We start from the raw sequence: 13,063 nt of genomic DNA on the forward strand, positions 1-13,063 counted from the left end.
TGGCTCATGGTTTTCTTGAATTCTGAGCGGATGTCGTAAAACGTCACCTTAGGGAAGGAAGGTGATGATTACATAATTTCATTCCTCTGTCTCCTCAAAGCCAAGGGCAATGGTCAGAAGTTCCTCCTTCAGCAGCCAACCTTAGCCAACAGAACAGGCATTGGAAGACCACGTGATAGAGAAGGAGATACAGAGATGAAAGGGTCTGTTAGCTGTGTCACTTAATTAGCCCAAGGAGGTCATTTAAACTTCTTGTGCTTTGGGTTTCTTCATTCCTGGTGGACAGTAGCAGGGCCTCATTCCCTGGGTTGCTGTGAAAACCAGTTATGAAAACTATGAAACTACTTCATAGAAAAGTAGTTTGCAAACTGCAAACACGAGAAGTAAAGAAGAGAGGCAGTGTGGCCCACTAGAAGGAACATGTGGTTTGGCCTTACCTGAGATTTTTCAATCCAGATCCCACCACTAATTATTTGACTTCCGCAACGTAACTCCTGCAAGCCTGTTTCTGTCATGGGAAAGTGGCAGATGAGAGTAACATGGTGAGGGCTAGATGGAATTCAGGCAGGGTTCCATTGGCGTTCTATCTGCGCATTCAGCCGGTCCCAGCCAGAGCTGGTAGATTCACACCTCTGCACCTGCTTTTCTGTGGCAGATTTGGTCCTTTGTACTCCAAAGAGAGTAGGTCCCTGGCCTCGGATCCCAGCCAGCCTGTGCGAGCCTTGGGATGGGGGAAGGCAAAGTCTCAGTCTGCTGACACTGCACATTCGTAGGGCAGGTGTCTGCGCTTTTATCATTTCTTTTTGAAACTTTTTATTGAAGGTTAAAACATAATGACTACCCAAAAAGGCACATAGCCTAAGTGTACAGATCGCATTTTTTTTTAAAGATTTTTATTTATTTATTTGACAGAGAGAGAGATAGCGAGAGCAGGAACACAAGCAGAGGGAGTGGGAGAGGGAGAAGCAGGCTTCCCGCGGAGCAGGGAGCCCAATGCGGGGCTCGATCCCAGGATCCTGGGATCATGACCTGAGCCGAAGGCAGACGCTTAACGACTGAGCCACCCAGGCGCCCCCAGATCGCATTTTATAAACCGAGCAGACCCATATAACTAGGCCGTTCATTCCCATGGATGCCGGATATTCCACTTTGTGAATATACCACATTTCATTTTTTCATTCTACTGGTGATGGACATTTAGCTAGCTGCCAGCGTAGGGTGATTGCAAATAGTGCCGCTGTGAATGTCTTTGTACGTGGCTTTTGATAAGGATATGTATTTCTTTCTTTTTTTTTTTTTTTAAAGATTTTATTTATTTATTTATTTGAGAGAGAGAGAATGAGAGAGAGCAAGCACACGAGAGGGGGGAGGGTCAGAGGGAGAAGCAGACCCCCCGCCGAGCAGGGAGCCCGATGCGGGACTCGATCCCGGGACTCCAGGATCATGACCTGAGCCGAAGGCAGTCGCTTAACCAACTGAGCCACCCAGGCGCCCCAAGAATATGTATTTCTTATGGGTATATTGCCGGGTCATGGAGTGGGCACATGTTCAGTTTTAGTAGATACTAACCCAAAAGTTTCCCAATATGGTTTTACCAATTTATTCCTACCAGCAATGTTTAACGGTTCTCATTGCTCCACATCCTCACCAGAACTTTTTATCTTTTTCATTTCATTTTTTTTTTAAGATTTTTTATTTATTTATCTGATAGAGACAGTGAGAGAGGGAACACAAGCAGGGGGAGTGGGAGAGGGAGAAGCAGGCTTCCCGCGGAGCAGGGAGCCCGATGCGGGGCTCGATCCCAGGACCCTGGGACCATGACCTGAGCCGAAGGCGGACGCTTAACGACTGAACCACTCAGATGCCCCTGTCTTTTTCATTTTAGGAATTCTGGTGGCTTTTATGATACTGTGTAGCATTTTGGAAGTAGAGCTGTTCCCTCAGCCCCTAAAACCTGAAACTCTAAACTTTTTACATTCATTTTCAGGAATGCATCCTGCACAAAAGCAGGAGATTATACCAGATGTAAAGCTCCTGTTAACAGTGCTTGGCATGTGGAAGGAAGGCGACACATAATAGCTGCCATCATCATCATCATCATCATCACGAAATGCCTTGTCTGTTCTTTAGAGGGGAGAGAGTAGGTCACAGTGGATCAAAGGTGAATAATAAGGCATAGTCTCTGCCCATAAGGAGCTCAAGATCTACATGAAGAGACAAATACTAGAAACAGATATTATTAGACCAGACAATAGGAGTTTGGGAAAAGAGGTAATACTTGAGCTGGTGCTTGACGAATAAGTAGGAGTTGAACAGAAAGGAAAAAGGGAAGTGGGCTGGAGGAAATGGCAGGGGCACAGAACCCTTGGTGGGCAGTGGCAGAGTAGACAGCATGGTGGAGGAGAAGAGCCCACCCTTGCATGCTGGTCCCTGTTGTTCAGATGTTGTCACCCTTGCTGGGATGTGGGGGCTGAGCTAGCGATCATTCAGGGTCATTGTGAAGTTACAGTACCCTAATGCTCTGTTCTCTGCACCCCCTTTTAGCTCTTTCTCCCTCCTCTGGGAAAGTGATCAACCTCCTCTTCTCTCTCTTGGAATCAAAGCCTGTCCCGAGTCCAGGGTGCTTTAAAACCATAGATGAAGCTTTAACAGCTACAAAGTACTGGTTACAAGGATCCCACAGTTTCTTTGCTCTGTGATCCTTTAGCTATTTATTTTTATGTGGAGGCCTGGCTTAGAGTTTTTATTCTCGTAAGGGCCTAAGTTGCACTGTGGTGGCAATTAAGTTTAATAAAATGCTCTTCTGCCCAATGCCATATATAGTTGATAGTTGTTCTTGAGGAATTTTGAGGAGGTGCAGCATGCTGAAGATGATGATCAAGAGCCATACAGTCTTTCCTTGATTAAGCACCTGCTATGCATCAGGCACTTGGCTATATGGGAATGAGGAGGATGGACATGGTTCCTGGCTCCTGGCCCCACTGAATTTAAAATCAAGTATGGGATCAGACAAATAATTAATTGGTTCCACCACAGTGTGACAAGGGCTCTCAGGGGTAGAGGTACAGAGTCCTGTGAGCACATTGGAGAAGAACCCCACCCAGACTAGGGGTCAGGGAGGGCTTCCTGGGAAAGATGATAGCCTAATGAAGGTGATTGAGAAGGAAGTAGAGGAAACCTGATAGCCTAATGAAGGTGATTGAGAAGGAAGTAGAGGAAACAATGCATAGGAGGACCAGAATACAGGGGGGAATGAATGGCTGCTTGGAGAAGCTAGAAGACGTTATCAACCTAGGGCATAGAGAATCTTGGGAGAAGAGGAGTTTTAACCAGAGGACCCACAGCAGGTGGGAGATGGATTGAAGGAGGGCAAGAATGGAGGCAGACAGACAGCAGAAGACAAACATCATATGATTTCATTTATATGGGGAAACCATAAAAGACAAAGCAAACAAACAAAAACAGAAACTGACTCACAAATGCAGAGAACAAACCAGTGGTTGCCAGAGGAAGGTGGCAGCGCAGGGATGAATGAAACAGGCGAAGGGGATTGGGGAGTACAGACATCCAGTTATAAAATAAAGAAGGATGAAACGTACAACATAGGAAATACAGTCAATAATATTGTAATCCCTTTGGTGACAGATGGTGAACACAGTTACCACGGTGAGCATTTCGTAATGTACGTAATTGTTGAATTGCTGTCTTACACACCCAAAGCTAATAGAGCATTTCACGTCAACTATACTATAATAACCATAATTAAATAAATAAAAAGTAGATAAATAAATAAAAAGAAAGACGAAGCAGAGAAACCAGTTCTAATAGGGCTTAACAGAGAAGTAACTAATATTCTCAGCAGGATGACTTTCAAAATTCCTTTCTCCTCTCAGTTCTGCAACCCAAACATCCTGACTTCTTGAGAGCCCAATGCAACTATTTGAAGAGTAAAGAAAAATCTTATTAGAAAGAGGTATTATGTGCAAAAGAAAAAAAAAAGAAAAAGAAAACCTGTTTTTTTCTATTATTTATACGGATGGCCCTTTAAAACCATGGTCCCCCGGGTGTGACCGTATGAAGTTCTTTGCCAGGAAGAAACCTGTGAGGTGTGTTCTGCAGTCTCTATACACTGAAGTAAGAGTCCCTTTGTAACCTGTGGCTCGGGGCTGCAGTTTGTGCATTCTATATAGGGACCAAAGAGCTCACATGACATGTGGTTGAACTGTTTCTCATGTAGCTTGGCCCACCGCGCATTCCAGTAGCCTGGCTTCCTGCTTAAATTCCCAACCACTCACAAAACCAAACACACACGCACAAGATATAAGAGCTCAGAATAAAGGGATTCTGGTGGGGATGTTGTTTCCCACTTCCTTGGTCATTTTTAAATAAACACTGGGTGCCAGGCATTTCATACTTCAGCCCTGAAGTCTAGAAATGTGATTTCTAGCAATTTTCACAAAGTATAAGTACAACGGAATAGTTTAGATGTATTTGGAGTTCTTGGGCTTACGTTTACCTAGTTACATAAAAGACATTTCAGTTAAAAAAAAAAAAACAAACTACAGATATGAGAATTGCTATTATAATTGAATAGATATTCATTGTATTTTATTAGGAAATATTATGTTCCTGCCTTGTACAGTACTAGGTGTATGTAGAGAGTTTCAGAAGAAATAAGACATGGTCCCGACCTTCAGAGACTTACTCTAAAACAGAGCAAGCAGAGTCAAAGTACTGATACCATCCCTCTCTGTTTTGTCATCCAAGGGAGACACTAGTAACCAGTCATGTAACACTTTCCTGCTGAAACCAGAGTCAGCCTCAGAATCCTTCTCAACACAGCAGTCCAGGCAACTTTTGCATAATTAGATAAACATCTATCTTCTTTCCTTTATTTTAAGAAATAATGTATTCTGGGGCTCCTGGGTGGCTCAGTCATTAAGCATCTGCCTTCGGCTCAGGTCATGATCCCAGGGTCCTGGGATCGAGCCCTGCATCCGGCTCCCTGCTCCACGGGAGGCCTGCTTCTTCCTCTCCCACTCCCCTTGCTTGTGTTCCCTCTTTCGCTGTGTCTCTCTCTGTCAAATAAATGAATAAAATCTTAAAAAAAAAAAAAAAAAAAAGAAATAGTGTATTCCAAGAACTTTAGGTATTTGCCTGGCCTTTCATCTTTCTGGTGTTTTTACTAGCTTTTCAAAGAAATAAGTCATTTTATATATGAATATTGGAACCTGGGAGCATCCCAAGAAAGTAGAATGGGATGGTGTTACTTTTCAAGAAGTTGAAACTTCCAAATTCAAGAAGATAAGCATTTATTTCACATATATGATTACAGAAGCCCATTCCCATCACTTGCCCTATAAACATTGTGTTTTTCTTGGTTTCTCCCAGGGTGATTGTCCAGGTACTTTTATTCTTGTAGAAACAGTTTCAGGACTGTAATGCTGCCAGCCATCAGTAACTGGTGGCCACATTTTCAGGTGTCCTGGTACTGGAGTTCCCTTCATTGCGGCTGGGGTCACCTGCTTTGGTAGAGATCCAAGGTCTTACTGGCCCTGACCTCTTTGATGTCTTGTCACTGATCATTTCCCTGTGATTCTGACCTTCTTCTCATGCCACATGCTTCCACAGGGGCTGTATCCAAGGCGATGCTATTTTTATATTGATAAATCCCAAGTATGTATATACTAAGACTCTTCTTAAACTCTAGACCCTAATTTCAGCTGTCCATGGTACATTTCCACCAGAGTGATAAGAGCTAACGTAACGAGCGAACAAATACTTGTGGCCAGAGGGTGTGCTAAGAGCTTTATAATCAGGACTTAATTTAAGCTTTCCAATACCCCTCAGAAGTAATCATCCCCATCATACAGATGGGAAACACAAGGCTTGGAGAATCACACCATTAGTAAGTGGTAAGCCTGAGTCTGGTACACAAGGCTTATGGAGAGTTTAATAATATACACGGAGCCTTCCATTTTGGCTTGTACAAAATAGAAGTCATCTCACCTCTCTCCCTAAAACTCCAGTCTTAACCTTGAATCAGTCCAGTCCACAGCAAATACTGTCTTGTTCTCATATCCTTCTTCAAGGTCCAGGAAGTTACAAGTCTTTCCGTTCTGGCTCTCAAACTATTCCCCCCCCTTTCTACTCCAACTCTTTGGCAGGCTGCCTTTATTTCTCACCTAGAAGGCATTCTTTATTCCCCACCCATTTTTTTTTTTTTCCTCTTCTTTTCTCTTGGGTTTGGAGAGAAAAGCTCCTACGACAAACCACCACTTTTCTCATAGGTGTTCCTTTTAGTTTATTTTCTACTGCACCTATCTTGCATAAAAAGCTAGGACGTGGAGGAGAACACTTTAATTTGGAGCAAGTAAAGAGTTTTTTTTTCATTTAATGTTTTCGCTTGCATCTTTGTAATGATGTCTTTTGTTTTCTTGTTTTCCAGGAATGTTTACCCTTGCAGAAGTTGCTTCACTTAATGACATTCAACCAACTTACCGAATCCTGAAACCATGGTGGGACGTGTTTATGGATTACCTGGCTGTCGTTATGTTGATGGTAGCCATCTTTGCAGGAACCATGCAGCTTACCAAAGATCAGGTGGTCTGCTTGCCAGTATTGCCATCTCCTGTAAATTCAAAGGCACACACGCCCCCGGGAAATGGCGCCGTCACCACCAATATTCCCAAGATGGAAGCAGCCACTGACCAAGACCAAGACGGGCGGGCGGCAAGTGACATTTCCTTTGGCGCATCTGCTGTGACACCTGACATACCTCTCAGAGCCACATATCCTCACACCGATTCGACAGTTCCAAATCAGGAGACAAAGAAAGAGAAGAAAGATCCAACAGGCCGAAAGACAAACCTGGATTTTCAGCAATATGTATTTATTAATCAGATGTGTTACCATCTGGCCCTTCCGTGGTATTCTAAGTACTTTCCATACCTTGCTCTCATACATACTATTATTCTCATGGTCAGTAGCAACTTTTGGTTCAAATATCCCAAAACATGCTCAAAAGTAGAACATTTTGTTTCAATATTAGGAAAGTGCTTTGAATCTCCTTGGACTACTAAAGCGTTGTCTGAGACAGCGTGTGAAGACTCGGAGGAAAACAAGCAGAGAATAACAGGTGCCCAGACTCTACCAAAGCATGTGTCTACCAGCAGTGATGAAGGGAGCCCTAGTGCCAGTACCCCGATGATCAACAAAACAGGCTTCAAATTCTCAGCCGAGAAGCCTGTGATTGAAGTCCCCAGCATGACCATCCTGGATAAAAAAGATGGGGAACAGGCCAAAGCCCTGTTTGAGAAAGTAAGGAAGTTCCGTGCTCATGTGGAAGACAGTGACTTGATCTACAAGCTCTACGTGGTCCAAACATTTATCAAAACAGCCAAATTCATTTTCATCCTCTGCTATACTGCAAACTTCGTCAACGCCATCAGCTTTGAACACATCTGCAAGCCCAAAGTGGAGCACCTGACTGGTTATGAGGTATTTGAGTGCACCCACAACATGGCTTACATGCTGAAAAAGCTTCTCATCAGTTATATATCCATTATTTGTGTTTATGGTTTTATCTGCCTCTACACTCTCTTCTGGTTGTTCAGGATACCTTTGAAGGAATATTCTTTCGAAAAAGTCAGAGAAGAGAGCAGTTTCAGTGACATTCCAGATGTCAAAAATGATTTTGCGTTCCTCCTGCACATGGTAGACCAGTATGACCAGCTGTATTCAAAGCGCTTTGGTGTGTTCCTGTCAGAAGTCAGTGAAAATAAACTTAGGGAAATTAGTTTGAACCACGAGTGGACATTTGAAAAACTTCGGCAGCATGTGTCCCGCAACGCCCAGGACAAGCAAGAACTCCATCTGTTCATGCTGTCTGGTGTGCCCGACGCCGTCTTTGACCTCACAGACCTGGATGTGCTAAAACTTGAACTGATTCCGGAAGCTAAAATTCCCGCTAAGATTTCTCAGATGACTAACCTCCAAGAGCTTCACCTCTGCCACTGCCCTGCAAAAGTGGAACAGACTGCTTTTAGCTTCCTCCGCGATCACTTGAGATGCCTTCACGTGAAGTTCACCGACGTGGCTGAAATCCCTGCCTGGGTGTACCTGCTCAAAAACCTTCGAGAGTTGTACTTGATAGGCAATTTGAACTCTGAGAACAATAAGATGATTGGACTCGAATCTCTCCGAGAGTTGCGGCACCTTAAGATTCTCCACGTGAAGAGTAATTTGACCAAAGTTCCCTCCAACATTACAGATGTGGCTCCACATCTTACAAAGTTAGTCATTCATAATGACGGCACTAAACTCTTGGTACTGAACAGCCTTAAGAAAATGATGAATGTTGCCGAGCTCGAACTTCAGAACTGTGAGCTGGAGAGAATCCCCCATGCTATTTTCAGCCTCTCAAATCTGCAGGAACTGGACTTAAAATCAAATAACATCCGCACAATTGAGGAGATCATCAGTTTCCAGCATTTAAAACGACTGACGTGCTTAAAATTATGGCATAATAAAATCACTACCATTCCTCCCTCCATCACCCATGTCAAAAACTTGGAGTCACTTTATTTCTCTAACAACAAGCTCGAATCCTTACCCGTGGCGGTGTTCAGTTTACAGAAACTCAGATGCTTAGATGTAAGCTACAACAACATTTCAGTGATTCCGATAGAAATAGGATTGCTTCAGAACCTGCAGCATTTGCATATCACTGGGAACAAAGTGGACATTCTGCCAAAACAGTTGTTCAAATGCGTGAAGTTGAGGACTTTGAATTTGGGGCAAAACTGCATCACCTTCCTCCCCGAGAAGATTGGTCAGCTCTCCCAGCTCACTCAGCTGGAGCTGAAGGGGAACTGCTTGGACCGCCTGCCAGCCCAGCTGGGCCAGTGTCGCCTGCTCAAGAAAAGCGGGCTTGTCGTGGAAGATCACCTTTTTGACACCCTGCCACTCGAAGTCAAAGAAGCATTGAACCAAGACATAAATATTCCCTTTGCGAATGGGATTTAAACTGAGATGATCCGTGCACATCCGTGTGCAGGAACAACTTCCTAGATTGCAAACACTCACGTACAAGTTATTGCAAGATAATGCATTTTAGGAGTAGATACATCTTTAAAAATAAAACACAGAGAGGATGCATAGAAGGCTGATAGAAGACGTAACTGAATGTTCCCTGTTTGTAGTGTTCTCAGTCATTCATTTCCAAATCTTTTTTTCTTTTTTTCTTTTGGGGAAAGGGAAGGAACAATTATAATCACTAATCTTGGTTTCTTTTTAAATCGTTTGTAACTTGGATGCTGCCGCTACTGAATGTTTACAAATTGCTTGCCTGCTAAAGTAAATGATTAAATTGACATTTTTCTTACTATACCACCTTTTTGGAGGTGTCTTGATTTACTTTGCCTCATCAGTGCAGTATTGCTTTAATTCAGACCACTTAAAGACACGTCAGGTCCCAGCTTGGGAATCTGGATTTGGGCCAGGGCTTCTACTTCTGAGAATCCCATTTTAGAGATTTTACACTCTTGAAGGCCTGGAACACAGTAAAGGTGTGTAGATTGTGGGGGGAGGAGAGGGGAAGTTGATTTTTTTTTTTAAATAACAAGAAAAAAATAAAAAAATGACACCCCCCTTACTAATAGCTGTTTTTCCGTAGTCTGGAGTTATTATGAGACACATTTTTCTATCGATACTATAAGGTTGCCAATAAATAGAAGATTTTTTAAAAAATTAATTATAATCAGGACAAATTTTTTTAAATTATTTACTTGAGAGTGAGAGCACATACAAGCACAGTAGGGAGGGGCAGAGGGAGAGAGAGAATGTCAAGCAGACTCCCCATTGAGTGGGGAGCCTGATACTTAGAAAGGAAAAAGTCTTATATTTAATTGCTAGCACTTTCTCTGACTGCCTCCCCTAAACTCAAAGATTATGACCTGAGCTGAAACCAAGAGTTAGATGCTTAACTGACTGTGCCATCCATGCGCCCCCGCAAGACGAAATTTTTTTTTTTAAAGATTTTATTCATTTATTTGACAGAGAGAGACACAGCGAGAGAGGGAACACAAGCGGGGGGAGTGGGAGAGAGAAGCAGGCCTCCCGCGGAGCAGAGACCCCGATGCGGGGCTCGATCCCAGGACCCTGGGACCATGACCTGAGCCGAAGGCAGACGCTTAACGACTGAGCCACCCAGGCACCCCCCAAGACAAAATTTTTAATGGCTTAGTGATTCATGCATTCCCATATATCAACATTTGGAAGATAACACAAAATCAAAGCAATTATCATTAATTTCTTGCCCTTTTCAGTGCTAGGGAAAAAAATAGGACTTGTAGCTCACTGAGTTGGAAACCTGACTTTGTGTATTTATTTAGCGACAGGCTGTATTTCTTGTGCTTGCCTGTGGCTAGGAGGGCTCATGCCCAGGGAAGTGTTGGCAGCATTTACTTTTTAGATGATGATTTTCCTTTTTTACCCTACAAAGTGTCCAAACCCATCTCAGAAAGCAAAAAAATTCCCTGCCACCTGTTTAGGTATTGGTCAGCAGGTGTTTCTCAGCCTTTCTATAGATGTGTTTTTTTCAAGAGAAGAAGACTGTTTGGCACTCCAGATGACAAAGTAATGTCATCTCTACACAAGACCGGACTCCTCTAATAAGACACCGGAGGGGTGCCTGGCTGACTCAGAAGAGCATATGACTCTTGATCTGGAGGTTCGGAGCTTGAGCCCCACGTTGGGTTGAATAGAGATTACTAAAAATAAATAAACTTCAAAAAAATAAAAGACACTGGACGTTCTCTTGTCACACCTTAGCATGACTTGAAGGATTTTGTGGAGAATGTGAAAAGATGGATTCACATCCTTGCTTTTCCTCCCAAAACTGGTCTCGGGGTCCCGGCCTGTTGTAAGTGGTGGTGCATCTTTGCTGGCTGTGGAGTTTATAAATACTCTGAGAATACTCTGAGAAGTGGTATCACTAATAGAGAAAGCCTTGGCCTCTCTGGCTGAAATAGAAACTGACCCCAGCTCCAGCATCCCAGCCACTCTCTCTCCTCCTAGAAGACTAGTTTATAAAATCTCGAGTTCAGAAAATGAGAGGGCAAGGACAAATTCGGGATATAGAAGCAAATTGATTATTATGTACGTACCTTCCATTTCTCTTCAGCATTCACTGATGTATTCAGTAGAATTTATTATGCACCTACTGTGTGCCTAGCCACTCCAGAGAACTGGGAATTCACTGTTGGAATGAGTCAAAATCCTTGGCTACTTCCTGGAGCTTTACTGCCATCAGAGTTCACTGCCATCAGCAATTTCGAGCTTACTTGCTGGTTGACTTTGAGTTTAGGGGAGGCAGGCAGAGAAAGTGCTAGCAATAAAACGTAAGACTTTTTCCTTTATATATAAAAAATGTCAAATGGGCAGGAACTGTTGGCAAAGTGGAGGAGAGAATATTAGTAATGCAAGTTATACAAATGGTTATAACTGTAATCTAGAAGGCGTAGAGAACTTGGGTGAATGAACTATGGCTGGGAGGGGGCACACTTAAAGAGGAGCTTCAGGGAAGTTTTGCACCTATAAACTCTGCCTATAAACACTCCTGGACTTTTCCTTCCCACCAGCCACATAGGGCACTATTCTTCCTGCATAGTAATGCCACCATCAGACACGGGTACAGCATTTTTAGAAGGATGCTTCATTATCTTGCTTGTGAGATAAACAGGCCAGATCTTAATGATCCTTGCTCTACAGACGAGGAAACCTGTCCTTTCTTAAAACAAGTGCATGTCGTTTTGGAAGGGCATAAATGGCAGGACCCCCACTGCTCATCTTGCTTTTCAGAGAGGTCTGTAGGAGTCAATCTGTGTGACACTCCCAAGCTTGACAGCTGCCCGTGGGCACCTGTTTCCTAATCAATACTTGGGGTTCAATCACTTAGAACTGATTGGTGTTACATGCCTTCAGACAACATCAAGGGGAACCTTTTCTCTTACCCAAACTTCTACTGACTTTATCAGCCCTTAATGATTTCCTTGAACTCTGAAGAGTTCACGGTCAATTGATTTAAGTGCCTCATTCCTTGCCACTGTTTGCAAATAGCAATATTTTAAAAGAGGTTGCCCAAGAAATGCTGATTCATCTAGCAGACTTTTAAATATACTGGGTCTTGGAGTCTCAACAAAACAGCAGATGAGAATATGGAGAAATATACTGTCAGTCCATGTGTCTTCAAATTTACGGTTGGCACCGCATGCACCAGACATGGGGGAGAAACAAGTTAGAATGTACGCGTTTTGGCTCACTAGTATTTTCATACCTTCTTCCAAATTCCTCTGAGCACCATCTGAAGAGAATTAATTTAAAGAACCTTTAAATGTTCCAGGTCTGTGTGAGTCCCACAAAGTCTGAGGTTTACTTTTGGCTGTTTGACTCTTTCCCCCAGCTTTCATTTGGCTCAACAGAGAAAAGTGACTTTTCCAGGGATTCGGAAGAATAAACTGGAATTGTTACAGGGACCCCAGTCTTTGTAGTGGAGATTCAGCAATTTCATAATAGGTAGAATTATGTATTATTATAGGTATTATTTCATAATAGGTAGAATTATTATTGTATATAAGCCCTGGCCAACAGTTCCTGCCCATTTGTCATGTTTTATATATAAAGGAGAAATTCTTCTGTTTTATTGCAAACTCAAAGTCAACCAGCAACTCAAAGTCGCTGATGGCAGTGAACTCCAAAGTGCCCTTGATAGCGACGCCCAGTAGCTGTTTCCATTCACCTTGCTGAATAAAAGCCAGAGTGCTGGCCTCTCGCTAGGATTTCTGGCAGCACTTGCGTCAGTAATTCATTCCAATAAAATGGTCCCTTTATCCACTGAATCCCCAAAGGCTGTACTAACAAAAAGCCCTTTTCATGAATAGAAGGAGGAGTGGGGAGAACTTTGGAAAACAGTTTTCCAATGTCTTCTAACTTGTGACTGACACCAGAAGTGGTCCCATCTGGCCCTGGCCGGCGGTGGCTCTCCTGGGACAAATGCACCAGG

The 13,063-nt window shown here is 43.1% G+C and overlaps 1 protein-coding gene and 1 long non-coding RNA gene across 7 annotated transcripts in view; both read left to right on the forward strand.

Annotated features, from left to right (window-relative positions):
* LRRC8D (leucine rich repeat containing 8 VRAC subunit D) overlaps positions 1–9,390 on the forward strand; it is a 114,412-nt gene extending 105,022 nt beyond the window's left edge. For all 6 annotated transcript variants that reach the window (XM_081818752.1, XM_081818753.1, XM_081818751.1 and 3 more), the window contains one exon: positions 6,449–9,390. In XM_081818752.1, the coding sequence (XP_081674878.1) occupies positions 6,449–9,027 (2,579 nt within the window). In that variant the 3' untranslated portion in view covers positions 9,028–9,390. The remainder of the gene's footprint in view (positions 1–6,448) is intronic.
* On the forward strand, positions 1,284–3,958 carry LOC145721313 (uncharacterized). Its single transcript, XR_014144973.1, has 2 exons — positions 1,284–3,152; positions 3,196–3,958. It is a non-coding gene; the product is annotated as an uncharacterized LOC145721313 (long non-coding RNA).
* Positions 9,391–13,063: the final 3,673 nt, after the last annotated feature.

Source organism: Leptonychotes weddellii, chromosome 4 (assembly GCF_054177405.1).
Source record: "Leptonychotes weddellii isolate Sample4059 chromosome 4, ASM5417740v2, whole genome shotgun sequence".
NCBI lineage: Eukaryota > Metazoa > Chordata > Mammalia > Carnivora > Phocidae > Leptonychotes > Leptonychotes weddellii.